At 46.3% G+C, this 18,125-nt stretch overlaps 1 protein-coding gene across 1 annotated transcript in view; it reads right to left on the bottom strand.

The window, feature by feature from the left end:
* Positions 1–231: 231 nt before the first annotated feature.
* rassf3 (Ras association domain family member 3) overlaps positions 232–18,125 on the bottom strand; it is a 52,984-nt gene continuing 35,090 nt past the window's right edge. Inside the window, exons 3-7 of the mRNA XM_060049591.1 lie at positions 10,896–11,003; positions 8,883–9,047; positions 8,010–8,097; positions 6,308–6,423; positions 232–5,057 (exon numbers count right to left, since the gene is read on the bottom strand). Coding sequence (XP_059905574.1) covers positions 4,908–5,057; positions 6,308–6,423; positions 8,010–8,097; positions 8,883–9,047; positions 10,896–11,003 — 627 coding nt within the window. The 3' untranslated portion in view covers positions 232–4,907. The remainder of the gene's footprint in view (positions 5,058–6,307; positions 6,424–8,009; positions 8,098–8,882; positions 9,048–10,895; positions 11,004–18,125) is intronic.

The following is an 18,125-nucleotide window of genomic DNA, read 5'->3' on the forward strand; positions in this document are numbered from 1 at the left end:
TAAAATGGTTGCTATTGAGGCAAATTATTTCAAAGCTCTGGATTAGCATTTTTTTAAAAAGGAGGAATGATTAAATGGGACAATCATGTAAATAAATTAAACTTTATTTGATGCTTTCAAGAATATGATTTTATTTTCCTGTCAAACGTATTATTAACCAATAAAGTCATGTCACTCATTGGCAATGTGTTCTGTTAGATAACAAAAAACGAGAAAATAAACTAGACAGACTTTGGTTTATTTAAATTTCAACTTTATTTGATGGAGACGACCTTTTAAAATAAAAGTCACATTTGGTAATGACTCAAACAGAAAGATAATTACCATAACAAATAAAGTAAATCAGTTACCATATTCCTATCAAGAGAAGTCCAATGGAGGAAAGTCAAAGCATCGAGTCTCATTTGTATGTGGGTGTTACCCCCCCTTCAGCTTCCGAGATTCGGTCGCTAATCGGTCCACTTGGGTAGATTGACAGAAAGGCACTAGGGTGGTGAGCGGACAAGGACTTTTAAGCGACGCAGGAGGGCTTTAGCACACACGAGCCATTTCACTCAAAAACGTAGTATATCCATCCGCACGCATTACAAAGGTGGCGTCTCAACTCCTGATATATCGAATATAATGCATTTCCAACTGTTATGATTGTGAATCCTTCGCTAGAGTGATGCAGGTGTTACAACACCTCAGACACTTTTTATGGCCGAATATATCCAATTGTTGTTAACATTTTAAAAATACTATTAAAAGAAGTACAAGATCTTTGGCATTTGACATAACTGCATGCAAAGTAGAGACATAAGATTGTACATATCTAAGGCAAACCAGGCTCAGGACCAAAACACGTTAGCGGTCCCTTTTTATATCTAAAATATGGAAAACATAAATTCATGTTTTAAAACATTTGAACAAAAATGCTCTGAAAAACAAAGCTTAAACCAACTATTTCTCAAACCCTACTGGCCCAATATGTTTTAATTGTGTCAACGCACAGGCAAGCCAAAGGGTCCAAGTGGAGGCAGAATCAGGACTGCATCGATCCAAGTGTTGGTGTGCTACAACAAATTCAAGTCTCATGTAGTTTAGTTAAGAAATATTGATTAAGAACGTATGTACATTTTCTTGTTCCCCCGTTGTCGCTGAAGAAGGAAATACACCCATGTATGCTTTGAGCGCGTGCGCTGCCACGGTTACCAATTTACGAGCAGGCAATTAGCGTCTACTCAAGCGTTGTGCATATAAGGTGGAGGAGCCGGCGGCCGTGACGTCATCCCCCATCGCAACACCACCGGGCGTCGAGTGAAGAGTAAAGGAGCGACGGTTTCACAGTCTACGGAAAACGACCACTAGTATGTGACTAAGCTTATCTAGTGACATTCAAAAACAAAATAAAACGACTCACTCTAGAAGTAATGGAGGAACAAAATGGAAAAAGAATGAGAAAATGAAAATCCACACAAAGTTTACACTTGACGTGGTATGAGTATAGCTGACATGCTGAAATTAACTTAATTACACCACCAACGAGATACAACCGGGTATAGCATCCATCAAAAGACGATTGCAGACGTCCAGGCTGTAGCGCGATATAACGCTGGGAAGCCATCGGATAAAAAAATAGAAAAGAAAAAGTGTAGACAGAAAAATCTAAGATCCATATTCCCTGAATTATAAAGATTAAAGTGCCCAAGAGATACTTTAGGTCTATACTAGGACTGGTCTAAGACAAGGTCCGTGTGTGTGTGTGTGTGTGTGTGTGTGTGTGTGTGTGTGTGTGTGTGTGTGTGTGTGTGTGTGTGTGTGTGTGTGTGTGTGTGTGTGTGTGTGTGTGTGTGTGTGTGTGTGTGTGTGTGTGTGTGTGTGTGTGTGTGTGTGTGTGTGTGTGTGTGTAAGCCAGGGCCTCGAGTCCACCTGTGATAAACTGATAAGAGACAGAGAAGCCTTGTTGAACATGCAGGCTAACAACTCGCATGGCTTTAAAAGGTCCTTATAATATTCCCCACAAAGAGATCCATTTCAAACGTCATAAATTCTATTACCCAGTGTTTAGAAAAGATTACATTTTAAGTTCGAATTTGGGTTGAAAACCCCTTTAAATAAAAATACTACAACTATACTCCACTGTCACAAACAGGACGTGGCATCTAATAAATTTGCTCCAGGCAACGCCTAATAAAATGCACTTTTTATAAAAAATATCTTTGGTTACAGTATACAACAAAAAAAAAAAAAACATCAAATTTAAGTATAGGCCTAGTCGCATATTCTCACTTGCTTGTTTACACACAGAACTCAATAGAGTATAGTTATGGTCTTCGGCCACCAGATGGTGCTGGTCTACTACCGTCCAGACCGCCGCACAGTCGTTTCTGATGCGTCATCGAGTGAAACAGGTCAGCGATTTAAGTTTGCGACCTCTACACATACACCTTTTGCTTCACGCGTCATTGCCAGAGGCTAACTTTTCATACGTTTTCTTGGGACTGATTGTCAGTGATAAGTGAGAGAGTGTCAAGCAGGTCAACCGTTGTCTCACATGGTGCCACCCCCTGGTTAGTAGATATCCACTGAACACGTGCCTCTTCAGTCACACATGCCACCGACCCTAACCGGTCCATGCCCCGGGTGAGTGTCTACACAGGGTACGTCAAGGCAACAAGCTCGCGCCCGCTACGATAAAATAGTCTTTAAATGCGATACAACCCGGTAAGGGGTTGCCGTTGCAAACTGCACGCAACCATTGTGCTTCACAAAGGTTCTGCATTGGCCGGATAACATTCACAGCAACACCTAGTTGGTTCCACGCCGGGTCGTCAATGCGTCCCGTGTGCAATGTGCTGATTCGCTGATCTCATAAGAGGGCAACGGGGTGGTCAGCGCGGGCGTTGGCTGTACCACAGAGCCCCGGTGCATTGTGGGAACAGAGCACCTGGAGCTGTGTGGTTAAGAGAAAAGCCATTTGGAAACGAGCGCTACGATGGATGGATGGATGGATGGATGTCCGGGAGTGAGGGACAATGTGTCCTTTGAGTCCTGCAGTGCAACGTTATCTAGCCCCCCTTCAACCACACTCCCTTTTCTCTCCCACGTTTTGTTGTGGATGTCAGCACAGGACACATGCCTGCTGCACCATAAACAAGCCCCCCCCCCCCCCCCCCCCCCCCCAAGAGGGGTCACACAGCTGAAGCAGTCTGCTGATCCATGGGATGTTGGGGACTCCACCACCCCATGCCCCAGGCCGTCGCTCTCGGTTTAGTCGAACCAAGCACATCAGCAAAAGGGTCCAGTTCTCAACGACTGTCCAGTTCTCATCACATCTCTCGATTCAGCCCTTTCAAAACTCCTTGTCATCTCATTTTTGCATAATTTGCTCTTTAACGCGAGTCTTCTGTCCGTCTTTCCTCATTTCCTTCTCATACCCATTTCCCAAAGTTCCTCTCCTACTTCCTTTCGGTCAAATGACCAACTTCCTGCTACAAGAACCTTCTCTTTCGTCTGTCCCTCCTCTCCTTCACCTAATGTCACGTGAAGGTCTTGACGTTACGAGGAGACCATAATCCATACCAACATACATCCAATACCTTCTTGTGACTCAACAACAAATAGCACACGTTTTTGACACGAGGGCCCTATTTCCATCTACCGTTAACCTTTGCACTCTGAATATATCATCATCTGCCCCTCTACCGTGCTGCTACCACATTGAGGACCGCTTGGTTTAACTGTTCTGCCTCTGATGCACAACCTTCTCAACCCTTTAGGGCACACATGTTTTCCACAGAGACTTAAATCTCATTCCTCATCTCACTAAACCACCTGCAGCTGACAAGCTGCTGACAACGCCCCTGTTTTTCTATTTTGTTCCAGACTTTAGTATTCCACTCCATGGGGCTCTGATCACACCACATCGTCTCCACCCTATCTCAACATTCAAAGCAAAAGACCAACTTTTCCTCCTTTGCCTCCTCATGGGCCGATTCGGCCAAACACCTGTCCAGTTTAAAGTAGCATCGGCAAACTGCCCGTTTCAAATCGATTGTGAAGAAGGATAGCTTCTGGCTCCGCCCTCTCTCTACGGCACATAGTGTGACGGTCTAGCGACCGTGTGCGCTCGGCCTCAAGCAAGACGTTTCAGATTGTTGCTACGCCTTTGAGCTAAAAAATAAAATAAGACTTTTTTTTGCGACACAAAAAGAACAGATCTCCGCAGACATAAATTAACAGAAGACTATGTACAAAAATGTGACACTTAAATAAAACCGAAAAATAAAACATGTAAAACATCCTAGGATTGAGGATCCCTCCGTTCAAAGGAGGAAATAAAATCCTAAGAAAACACAACAACACACAACGAAAGATTGCATACATGATGAGACGGCAGAGAGTTGGGGTTGGGCGGGATAGAGCCATCACAGAGAGAGAGAGAGAGTCCAGGGAAGATAACCCAATATGGCACAGTGATAAAAGCGAGCGTGATTCTTTGGTATGTTGCGTGTGGACGAAAGGCCTCCTCTGTTTGCACCGAACCAATGTCTTGGCAGCCTCCTCCTCCACAACAACCACCACCACCACCACCACCAGAGGACATCACTGACCCCGGCCCCAGTTCACCCATCTCCTCTGTGGAGATGGGAGGTGATGGCGGTGTTTAAAGCAATACACCCCAGGCGTGATTCGTCTCTCCTCCGTCAGCTTCGTTCCTCTCCTCCAGTAGGATGACCTCCTCCGCCAGCAGTTCATGGGGGGGGGGGGGTGGATCCTTAGTCCTCCAATGGGAACGGACGCTTCCGTCCACGCTAGCCAATCCCCTCGTTGCCATCAGAGTCCGCCAGCCCGCTAGGCTTCAGTAGTCATGTTTTATATAATAGTTTTTAGTCGTTGTCGTTGTTGTATTCCTCTCCTCGTAGTTACGGCGCACCCGGGGGGGCATGCAGGGCCTCCTGGAGCTTTTGGCGGTAGTTGTCATAGCGACGCCTGATGGCATCCTCCTGCTCCTTCTCCTCCTTCTCCAGGAAGCGCAGGAAGTTGCAGAGCTCCGGGATGGAGAAGGCGTCCCACTGGAGGAGGAGGAGGGACGGGGACAAACGGTTATTCTGAGATGTCTCAATCAAAGCTTGAGTGGTTGAAGAAGAGGTTAAAGGCACCCAGTGCAACTTTATGTAAACATTCAATGAAAAATAAACATTCAATTTCTCGTCTTTTTTACACGTAGTAAGTTTCAATAACTCCATACCATTACATATCGACATTCAAGGAGCAAAGATGAGACGTCGTTGTGTGGTGAGAACTGATAGAAAATCGTAAACAACAACAATCGCCGGTGGGGAGAAGCCATTTTTCCATTGACTGGAAGCCTGCTTTATTTATTGTAGGTTACAAAAAATAAAGAAAATGGCGGCATTGTTGTTGTTATCGATTTTGTATCAGTTCTCACCACACAACGACGTCTCATCTTTGCTGCTTAAATGTCGGTATGTAATGGTATGGAGTTATTGAAACTTACTACGTGTAAAAAAGACGAGAAATTGAATGTTTATTTTTAAGCCTCGAAAGTTGCACTGGGTGCCTTTAACATCATGGAGCAATGGGGGATCCCAAACAGAAAAATAACCGCTAAAGTCCCTACATTTACTTTTGCCGACCAATTTCCAGTCTGCGATTAATAACGTAACTTGTTAACAATTAATTATATTGCAGCCACAGCAGCAGAAACAAAATGGCGTCTGCTACTGTAATGAACTTCTGTCATTGATAGGACTAGTACATTGGAGAGATGCGTGTAGCGACAGATGCTACCACGCTCCTCCATCTCATGTTGCATTGGCATAACATCCTACTGTATTGTTGTGAAGTTACGTTACTGTAAACATCTAAAAAAGGAGGAGAGGAGTATGTGAAAGTTAACCAAATACACAGAGAGACAGAGACAAACATTAACATTGAGAGCAAGAGAGACATTAACAGAGAGAGCGATGGAGAAACAGTAACAGAGAGCGAGAGAAACAGTAACAGAGAGAGCCAGAGCGAGAGAGAGACAGTAACAGAGAGAGCGAGAGAGACAGTAACAGAGAAAGCCAGAGCAAGAGAAACAGTAACAGAGAGCAGGAATGAGAGAAACAGTTACAGAGAAATGTTAACAGAGAGCGAGAACGAGAGAGACAGTAACAGAGAGAGCCAGAGTGAGAGAAACAGTTACAGAGAAACAGTAACAGAGAGAGGGAGAATGAGAGAGGAACATTAACAGAGGGAGCGAGGGCGAGAGAGGAACATGAACAGAGAGGGAGAGAAATATGAGAGTGTGACCCACCATGACCTCGCCAGTCTGCTGTTCTCGGAGGACGAAGCCAAACGTGTCGGCGTCGGGTCCGGCCACAAGGCGAAGGTACAGCGGCTTCTCCACCTCCGCCAGCTTACACACGTACACTGGAGGACACACACACACACACACACACACACACACACACACACACACACACACACACACACACACACACACACACACACACACACACACACACACACACACACACACACACACACACACACAGTGAGTGATGCACATACGTATTCAGGTTACAAACTGAGATGGTATAATTGTTCCACAACAGGAGCATTTCCATCAAAAAGAAAAGACTTAACTCTTAACAAACAAAAAAGTGCACATTGCATAACTTTCTGAATCATGGTCTCAGACATACACACACTCACACGGTAATACCCCATAAGTCCCAACTAGCTGGGTTTAAGGTGTGCAAGGTCTGTGGTGAACGCCACCGACGTCAGGAGGTGTTACACGTGACTGGATGTGTTGGCGTGTGCATGTGATGGGGTTTTGCTAAGAGGACCTGTTTGGAGGACCTGTACTCACACACAGTGAGTGTCGTGTGTACACAAAGCGTCGAGGTGCATCGACAGCCACTTGATACCAGTCAAGAGGGACGGATGGAGACAGCGGGGGAGAGAGGGAATGAGTTCGGAGATGGGTTAAGACTCATTCTGTGGCCTGGCTCCAGGAAATAGTTTGATACACTCCCTCACCACTACCTCATTTTCTGGCCTGAACTTGTACTAATAATCCATTGCACTTTGTTTTTGCAGTACTTGGGTAATATTTTAATCTGCTGTAGCGAGGTAGATGTTTATTTTTCCACCGCAATAAAGATCTTTTAAATTTAATTAAGCATCCCTTTGAGGGTGAGTGAATGACAGAAGGGGAGAGAGTGAGACAGAGAGACACACACACACACACACACACACACCCTGTGGTTACAACTCATAGCCCAACATTCTTTGAGAGAAAACCGTAAACACACAACACTATAGCTCCCTCCATCTAGTAACACCAAATTAAACGTTGAATTCAGCCCAGCGTAAAACCCAAAGTCTTACGGAAAAAAAAAAAGCGGTTAAGCCTAGACTCACAAACAAACCAATCTCATTGACTTAAGAGAGGAAACACCACGTATGAATCCAAATATAGACCAGACATGCGACGCAGTTGATGATGAAAACCACCCAGCAATAGTGGGTTTTAAGTTTTGGTTTTGACTTGGAGACAACTTGGGAGATGTAAGACCACCTTTATGGAGAGGAAAGTGACTTGTGTTTATTATGCGTGCTGGACGTGGCTGAAGACATACTTCTGTTAGCTCAGTTAGTCTTCTGATGAAGCTGATGAAGAGCTGACACTTGAACAGCTGACACTTGGTATGGTGTGTGGGTGTGTGTGTATGTGATAAATGTGTTGGAGTATGTATGTGTGAAATGTGTGTGCGTATGTGGTAATGATTGTGTGTATTCTTGGCCAACTGTTGATAACGGGGAGTGCCCTGTGGTATTTGGCAATACAGAGAGGGGTTCGATGTCCACACACACACACACACACACACACACACACACACACACACACACACACACACACACACACACACACACACACACACACACACACACACACACACACACACACACACACACACTCTCTCTCTCTCTCTCTCTCTCTCTCTTACCCTGCTCCTCTCTGCTGTAGCGCTTGTAGAGGGCATATTTCGCCGGGTTGTCTGCGACTGTGAACTTCCTCAACAGGGCGACGATCACCTACATCGAAAAAACACAAACACACACCAGTTAAGAAACCACACACACGTCTGGTCCAGAATATTCCAGGAAATGAACCAAAACACATTTGTTAGCGGCCACCATAGACGAATACGTGCATGACCTCATCCTCATTCTAGGAATGTTCCCTTTGTCGGTCTGAGCCGTGTCTGCGCACGAAAAGCTGCTTCCACTTATTTTGTGGCTTTTCTTTGAGCCGGCTCTGAGTCCCGACAGTTAAGGTTTCTCAGCACTAATCTTATCGTCAAGATTAGTGTTGAGAAAAAAACGTAATTTAAGATTAGCGTTATAAAACAATCATGGGACCCCGGGTCACAAGGACATAGAGCCGCGTTCGGAAACCCAAATCTGCCAGGGTTGCAAGGCTGCAGCTTCCTGTTTCTGTATTCTGCTGAGGGGAAACCGTATCCCACTTCACTTTATTGCTACTTACTACCGTGGGCCGAGTTTGTGTTCTCCATTTACACGCTCCCAATCCCCGCCACACGATTGGTCGAAACAAATGTGAAGTAAAACAGGAAGGGGAAGCACTCCATTCACCCAGATTTAAAGGTCTACTGCCATGAGTAAGGACTACTGATGAACCGGCGGAAAAAACATTAATCTTTTTATTTATGGGCTTTATTGACAGGACAGGGAAGAGGACCGGGTCAGAGGAGAAAGGGAGGGACACGAGGCAAAGGGAAAATCGATCCCTAGGTCACCACACGGCCTACAGCCTGCATGGTCAGCGCCCTGGCGCGTTCGGCCTCCCTGACAGTCACCTGCTTGACGGTGCTCTCCGAGCTGACGTGGAGGGTGTTGGCGGCTCCCTGCGGGAGGTAGAAGGCCTCCTCTCCGGCCTCGGGCCCCGTGCCCCCCCGCACCGTGACCGGCCTCTTCAGCTCCAGCTGCACCTTGATGAAGCCCGTGTACTCACCGTTGGGGATCTGGGAGGGAGAGGGTGGAGGTGAAGGGAGGGTCAGTTGAGTGGATGATGGATACAGATATTGTTTTCCGACAAAAACACAGGTATTCAAATTCCGTTCACTTTGAATGAAGCAAACAAAAGCTGTCGCCAAGTATATGTATATGCGGCATTATAATATGCATCTGTGATTTGTATTTTTAAATAAGCCCAAGTCGTTTGCTTCGATTCTTTGCATTAAGCAACAGGTACAGCATTGCGGATACAGTGTGTGATGAGCCTGGATCAACAGATAACATGGACAGACTGTTTTAAACAGAACAGAAACCAAACCATACAGACATACGAGGAGGCAACACTACAAGCGTGACAGGAGTCAGACTAATTGGTAAAGTGATCTGAACGGTTTTCAAGTTGCCATCACTGTGGCGGCCAGACGGTCCATTAGTTAACCCCCCCCCCCCCCCCCCCCCGCATGTCCCATGAGCAGATGGTCCCACACCGGACGACAGAACCAAATCTAGTTATTCCATATGTGTACATGACTAGTACTATAGTCTGTGCGTGCGTGGGTGTGGACATAATGTTCAGTGCACGTACACCAGAGAACACAGATGAATATGGTCGCCACATTAATTTGCCATTAGGCAAACGGGTAACGCATGGTCCACCATTACATTTAGCGCACGCACATACACGCACACAAGCACGCACTCGGGCACGCACACGCACACACACACAGCCAGACTTGTCTGTCTGTGTGTGTGTGTGTGTCTATCTGCTGGGCGAATGATAAGGCCGACAAAGAGACAGAAATAAGAGCAAAGGAAACACATGGGGTGAAACCAACAGATGTGGAAACGAGACAGCTATCACACTATCAAGCTTCAGCCAGTGGTCCGACCGACCAGGGGAAGAAGGGCTTAGTACAGCCCAGCTGCATTAACCTTTGTGCTCCATTAGATCCTTCAGAATCAGATATATGGTCATAAAACAGCCTGTATAGTTCAATGGCTTTACACTGAATTTTTCCACAGACTGCTGACGGTTTGGTGTGTGTTGGACACGAGGCTGAAGTGTTATGTTAACCAAAGCCACCATATGGCAGTCCTCAAAATATATTGGAATTACATCCGTTCGTTTTTTTCTCTTCCTCAAGAGCGGCGGATATTATTTTAAACGAAGCCTGATATTTTGACAAGGTCAACCCCTTTTTCCCGCTCAGTCTCCCCCCCCCCCCGCCGCCGAAAGAGGATTCCATGTGTATCCGCTCAGACGGCTCACACCGTATCCGTCTGTACAAGAGACAGCAGCGGCTCACACAGTTAAAAAAAAACGAAGAGTCACATGACCAGGAAGTGCTCCCATGGGGACGGGCAGAGGGGCTCCGTCAGACAATAGCAAAAAAGTGACATCACGGCTCACTGTGCTGCGGAGGAATGCTGGGAGGGAGGGTCCCGGACCCTGAGGGGACAGGAAGACCGCTTGAACTCCGCTAATGCACAACGCATGGGCCGTGCACGATTCCAGTGCACGTGGAGACACAGAGTGGGCAGGGACGCTATGAACAACTTCGTATTTCACATTGTCACATTTCTCTCCTTTACCTGAATTTTGCATTGAGCATGCAAACGTTTAAAAACGTCCTGATGATCAAAGAAGGTGTGTGTGTGTGTGTGCTTGTTACATTGGCACCCTGTCTTGTTATTATGTTGCATGTGTTTCCCATATAGGGTGTGTGTGTGTGTGTGTGTGTGTGTGTGTGTGTGTGTGTGTGTGTGTGTGTGTGTGTGTGTGTGTGTGTGTGTGTGTGTGTGTGTGTGTGTGTGTGTGTGTGTGTGTGTGTGTGTGTGTGTGTGTGCTCGCTCACCAGTGTCATTTTGAGGTGGTCCTTGGTGAGAGCGTTGTACTGCTCCACCTTCTGCCTGATCTCCTCACTGCTGAGCTGGGTGCGACGCTCCCTCTCCTTCTCCACATTCTGATGGACAGAGACGGAGAGACAGGGTGTTAATGTTGCAGCGATTACAGGATAAACATCGGCCATGACAGTGTCACGCGTCGGCTTGCTTCCACACCAGGCTATGGGTCTGCTAATAGGCCACGGGACGGGGCTAAGTTAGGCCCCTCTTCCCTGCCCCACGGGGCCATTCACATGACCTCGTGATTAGCCGGCTCCCAGACTGGTAAAGAAAGAAAGGATGAAATAAAGAAAGGTCGAACTAAATAAAGACCGAAGGAAAGGACGAAAGACACAAAGAACCAAAGAAAGAAAGATGGAAAGAAAAGAAAGGGAGAACCAAAGAAAGAAGGAAAGAAAGAAGTAAAGAAGGGTATTTGGCTGCAGGATGCGACTTTGCCAGGGTCATCCACTTAGCATGTGCTAATTGAGGTCACATGGTTGAACAATGGGGCTGTGTGTAGCCTCTAGACTCCACATTATCGGCCTGTTAATTGAATCAAAATGGGCATATTTCAGGACTCCATACCGGCAATATTGGTTGATTTGGGATTTTTAGCACAGAATATTCACTGTGCCATGAGAGACTGTTAACAAGTGACGTGACGGCCGGCGATGTGGAGATGAGGACATAGTTCTACATCCAAAATTTCAGGAATCAACCATACAGCACAGTTTCAAAATGCCCACCATCCGCGTACGTGTGTGAGTGTGAGTGTGAAATAAAAGGGCAGGAGAGGTAGTCCATATTCTTTGTAGCAACATCAGCTGCGCGCGCACGTGTGTGTGTGTGTGGGGGGGTAGAACTTTATGGGTAGAATGCCTGAGGAGCTGTAAATGAAGACGATGCACGCATCGCCAAAAACAAACCCTGCTTGTCTTTGTTCCTCCCAATCAATTTAGTCACCATGCCAACATACAGGCGTGTTTGAAAACGTGTTTATATAATCTAAAAGTTTTTCAGTGCTGCAGATAGAATGAAATAAATTGTCAGTGTATTCCTCTACGCACCCGACTATTCATCAACTCATAATGAAATCTTTTCTAATAGCATCTAATGACTGGGACTGTCTTAATGCTAGGTGTAATAAGTGGCTTTGCAATTCCAATTGTTCTTTACGATCTGTGTGGGTCTGTGGTTGCATAATATCGAGACTCCTCCGAGATGGTTGAAATCTCTGTGCGGTGCGTGTGTGTGCTTACATGGGCATAGTGCAGCTCCCCTCGGCCGCTAGTAAACGCACGCACGTGCACACACACACACACACACGCACAGACACGAGGGTGAGTCCGAAGGGAGGTCTTGCAGGCATACACACCCTTATATGGGTAACACACACTACATAATAACAAGACAGGGTGCCAATGTAACGAGTACGCACACACACTTGTCTCTAAGCCCATACACCCCTTGTTATTTGTGCCAAGTGTACAGCCCCAAGGTGCGACAGGAATAGCGTGTGCTCTTCACCCACGTCTCTCTGTAACATAAAGAACCAGGAGGAGGAGGAGGAGGAGGACGGCTGCTCTCTGTCAGATGTGGCCCAGGTGACTATGCACAGTCCATTTAAATCCACGTCGATGCCCATATCTCGCAGGCTCCTCTATCTTTGCCGTGGGAACCCTTCCAACTCATCTTGAAAATAATTCAAGTTTAATAAAAACGTTTTACAAGCCTCTATTGATTGAGAGTTCTCATTTCTTTCTCCACCCTGAGGGTTTCCTATTAAAGCTGTTGTTGCCGCCATGTGTTCTAAAGACAGCGCTCGGCTGCATTTCTTGATGTCGACATATCTCTCATTCATCCATACCTACAGTTCTTATTTATCCATTACGGTTCGTTTTAATGTGTAGGGCTAGACATTTCTTTCAGGGTCAGATCATACTTCAGCGGCCAGTAGAGGGAGCTCTAGAAACCAGCATTAGTTTCCCATATGGTGGCGTGGGGAACATACACATCTACTGAACTTTGGTCCCATGTTGACAACACTGTGTCTGCAGGTTCGCTGGAACAAACGCTGATAAATGGAGATGACAGCAGGGAACGGAGGGAACCGACTGCATTCTAGAAACTTTAAAGTTAATCTCCCCCAACTCAACCAACAGCACAGTATTTCCATCAGAAGTCCTTCTAATGGACAGTTAACGGTTGACGTTACAGGTTCTGGCTATGTGCGTTCATGCGTGTGTGTGCGTGCGTGCGTTCGTTCGTGCTTGTGACTGGCTTGTGTCTGTTATCCAGTCCACAGTAAAGCCAGGAGAAGGGGGGCAGGCCAGGTGTGTCGTGTCACTGCCTACAGCTCGGAGCCAAACGTGATCCTGAGATTGTCTGTAATCCCATCAACCGGACAGGATCAAAGTACAGGATAACATGGAGAGATAAGGGTTTTCTATGGAACTGAAAAATGCAAATCCTACACTGACTTTTTAAGTCGATCTATATATAGCACACTCTCAAAGGGCTACTCAGGCTCACATTTAGAGAAACCTTTTAGAAATAGGAGGCCGCTTCAACGGTGTCTTTGACGCACAATCTCTGAATAATGGAGACCGGAAAGACACTGGAGCTCGCTCCTATATGCCCTGCTCATCTGTAGGCCTGCATACGTATGCGCGCGAGTGTGTGGGGACTAATCCGAAGGGACCTGCTGGCTTTAGTCACTGTTTTTTTTTCCATTGACGGGAGGTGAATGATTACACGCCAACTGGATCAGTTAGGCTTGTGATGAACACACTGTGACGCTAACTCGCGGTTAGCTTGAGGCTAACAACACAAGACAATAACAACCGCATAAAGACCTTTGGCACAGGAGATTATGTCAGACCCGAGGGGTGAGGAAACACATTGGGAACCAATGACATATCACGGGCGCTTATATTGCGTTGTTTTGGTTACAGCCAACGACAGGGGGCGGATGCAAGTGAAAGGAACGGTCCAAAGTGCATGTGTGCGTGTGTGTTTGTCCAAGGGTGTGGAAGGATCTGGCCAAAATCAAAACAAACTGTACAAGGCCGGAGCGGAGCTGCAGACCGATAAGGTCATCGCCCCCGTTTAGGAACACGCCATGTCGGAACAAACAGACACGCCTCCTGCTTAGAGATAATGAAACCGATGGCGCTCGAAAAAGATCGCCCCAAAGTGCAGCGGTTAAAAAATTGTGTATAAACTATGAACTATTGAATCGTTTTTGACAGCAATTTTCCTGTCCGGTCGTATATTCTTCCCATGTTAATTACTGCGAGCAGTCAAAAGTCATGCCAAAAGGTGCTTACTCTTTGTGTAAAGCTTGCGTGCATGCCATGCGACCCAGCTTTTATTGTAATGCCACTAATGCTTTAATTCGCTTGGTACATGCCACGCAGCACTGCCTGCCTCATTTACTTCTGCCACGCACTTCTCTCACTCCGGTAAACAGATGACATCACCATGTGTGCGGTCTGTCTCTCTGTGCGTGTGTGTTTGTCATATTATACAGGAGGCCGGAGATAGTGCTAGGAAAGTGTGTAGGTCTGCTTCTCATGCACGGAAAACACATCATGCCTGTTTCAGCCCATGTGTCCTTGCTTGGACTATCGCAGTGTCGTTCTGGTTTAGGACACTCTCCTGCCTGTGAAATTCTCTACCTGCAACCTGGCGCCAACATAGAGCTAGCTTAACAAACTCTCAACCCGTTGGAGATAAAATAATCTTCAAAATCGCATCAAAAAACTGTCTGGCCCTTGGTCATTATCTTTGGCCTTTACCCCTCACAGTCTCTCTTTCCTTGGATACCATCTCCCTCTCTCTCTCTGAACACATCACTCCCATTCTTCCACTCTCGCCCCTCTGCAAGGCTACTTCCTGTTGGGTCCATGGGAGGAAGTGGAGCGCGGACACACCCCTTCCCCTTCGCATTCCTAGCCAAGTGGGAACAGGCACTTTGGTGATAATGGCAATGTGTGCGGGTGCAATCGCACACTCTCAGATCCCCTCCTCTAATGGTCTAATGCACAGACCAGACGACCTGAACTGTCACGGTGTGCTACACTTCAGGAAGTAGCCTCCTTTCTGACGGACACGCAGAACAAATATACAGGAGAGAGTCACGTGCACAAACACACACACGTACGTACAAATGCACACCCCTCTAGCTCCATTAGGGAAAGCTAAATATAAGCCATTAAGCGGCCCCAGCTGCCCATCGCTTCTGACCACAGATTGGCTCCAGCATTTATTCACACCTGGGGGGATAACCTGTGGTCAGACAGGCTTTCAGACCACCACATGTAAATGAGTTGGGGGACAGACCACACACACACAGTTCTGGCTGGTTGTGCCATAAAAAGGCAGTAAAGAGACAGTAACGTCAGCCAGCAAAGGCGTGGATTTCATGGGGAAATATTTACACAAAATAAAAAATTATGTGTACTAGAATGGGGTTTTTCAAGAGCTAATCCCACATACAGGTCAATTTTGCACACTCTGTAAAGTGTCGAGTCATGTTAGCGTAGTCCAGTTGCTGTCAGGTTGTCTAGCCTGTTGACAGTTCCACAATGGCCTATTATGTTCTGGAACTTCAACCCCATACTGACTGATTCATTGGTTTAGCAATAGCAGCCATAGCCTGTTTTCCACAAAACCACAGATAAAAAACAAGCCTGAGAACCAAACACGATTTAACCAAGCGGTTAGAACAAGCGCAAAATGAGGTCCGAGTGCGGTAGGGTTCGAGAATTATGTTAGAATGGCAGCTGGAGACAGACGGTAGAGGGATTGTGTTTCCTGCCTGGGTGTTTGGTAAACCTCGCTGTTTAGAGAAACAGACCCAGCCATCCATCCTCCTTATGCTGGCAGTGCAGGCCGTTTAAAGTGTTACAGCACTTTGAAATCAACCTCAGTGCCAGTACACCGTAAAGCACTACAGGCACCCTTCGAGATTCCAACTGACACCAAAAATGGAAGGAATAGCAATTTAAAGTGCATGTGTTTCTGTTTAGTGACTCTTCACAGAGCTAGGCTAATGATAAACTCGTGTCTATCGTTCTTATTAATGTCAAGAGGGTCTAGGCGAATAATCACAGACTCAACAAATTACATTTTTCCCTCGATTGGCAGATGAACAAAGACAGGATAAGTGCAGTATGAAAAAAACATGAGAAAATATATAATGTTACTATAACTTTCTTCCTGGCAGCGATCTCTTCTCTTTCCAGTTTGCAGCAGGCATGACCGGCAAACACGCAGGGCAATTAAACACAGACTAAGCCGCCTCACGACCGCAGAGAGACGAGGGCAGCCCGCGGAGACAGGCGATACGTCCCCCGTATACAGGGGTTGGATGAGTAGCTGTTTTGTTGGTTTTGTCTGGGTGCGGAGCCAGCTAGCAGAACGGTGGGGCATTCTGTGGTGAGGGCCAAGCCCTGGACTTGGGACCACCCGGTATCTCCCCCTGTTTGTTTTAAGGAAGGTGGGATACTTGTTTTGTTTTCCCGCTGAACCAGAAAGGAAATTTACAAAAACGAAAACGGAACAAATGCAGTTTGAAACAACCAGGACAATACTGAGAAAAGGGAGAGGCGATTTTTACAAAATGATTACATTTTGTAGTTTGATTTAGAATTAGGCAGACCCGCCTGTGGGACACACTGCTTTCCCACGAGATGTATCGCTTATGCAGCGCAATAACAATTAACATGTAGGTTACCATTCAGCTCGGTGAATGGGAGCGTTTGTGTTTACTGGCCACTAAACAAACACCCACCCATACAGTACAGTACACAGAGTGCAATGCAGAGAGTACATTGCAGGCACCCCACTTCAGGATGCAATCATCTGTGAAGGCCGCGCCCGATCCAGAAGTCATAGTGCACGGAGTGTTAGTGTGCACACTGTATGGGGTAGCCGCCCAATAGAATTCAAATGTGTCATGTACTCAGGAAGTACTGTTTGGTAATAATAACAATCCTGTGTGTGTGTGTGTGTGTGTGTGTGTGTGTGTGTGTGTGTGTGTGTGTGTGTGTGTGTGTGTGTGTGTGTGTGTGTGTGTGTGTGTGTGTGTGTGTGTGTGTGTGTGTGTGTGTGTGTGTTTATAAACGCATTCGGTGAGTAAAGCAACAAACCCCACTTCCCCCTAGCGACGTCTCATTTCCTCGGGCTAGCTCTGTGGTAACCGAGGTCAGAGGACAGGCAGAACGGCGCAGTTGGCTTTGCTCTTCAAACAGTGCGCTGGGAGCATTGTGTTAGACTCTCTCCCGGTCTGCTGCGATGCGTAGCAGGATACGAGGTAGAGGATGACTCAGTGGGAGAGGAAGATCAGAGCGTGGAGGAGGAGGGCTGAAGCCAATCCTTCACACACTTGACTCAACAAGGCTTTGAGCTAAATGTGGCCACGGTGAGTTTGGTAGGATCATGCAAAGTGAAACCTTTAAGCATGACCTTAACATGACCAGGGCACCCTTGGCAAAAAGATAATATACAGTTATATTACAGCACATTATAATAATATATATAAAATGGTACCTTAGTACTAAATGGGATACAAAACATGACGTTCCTTGCACCTCCTTCACAAATCTCCTCAGCCTATTAAACGCTGATATGTGGGTTTCACTGGCGCATTTTCAATCATTGAGAAATGGGTTTTATCCACTTGAGATTAAAGCTGCACCAATTTGAGCTCACTTCATCCAGCTTTCCATCAAACACGCTTTCTTTTTTTTGTCAAATCATTCATATTGCTATGTAATCTCTGTTCTTTGCACAGCGGGTCATTCTTCAACTGCATGTTCAAAGGCATGGAAACCCCCTCATATGACTATATGAGGGGGTTATAGGACAGAGGGGCTAAGCCATGAGGGGAAGGGTGTGGCGTCTGAACGCTTACCGTCCCACGGTTTGACAGATCACACAATGGGCATGTGAGATACAGTGAAAAACTGTTCCTAACAATGGGAAATGCTATACCTTTAAAACCCTAGTCATTCTGTATGTGTCCGATTGAAGTGCAAATAAGGTTGCACTTTTTTTCCGAAGTTGTTGCCATCCTTCTCCCAATGTTAAGTACAGTCCAAAGGTGCGCTATTAAAAAGTGTGCCAGAGTACAAAAGTGTGCAAGGGCGTGTGTTTGTGTGTGTGTGTGTGTGTGCGTATGTGTGTGTCTGTGT

Source organism: Gadus macrocephalus, chromosome 4, assembly GCF_031168955.1.
Source record: "Gadus macrocephalus chromosome 4, ASM3116895v1".
NCBI lineage: Eukaryota > Metazoa > Chordata > Actinopteri > Gadiformes > Gadidae > Gadus > Gadus macrocephalus.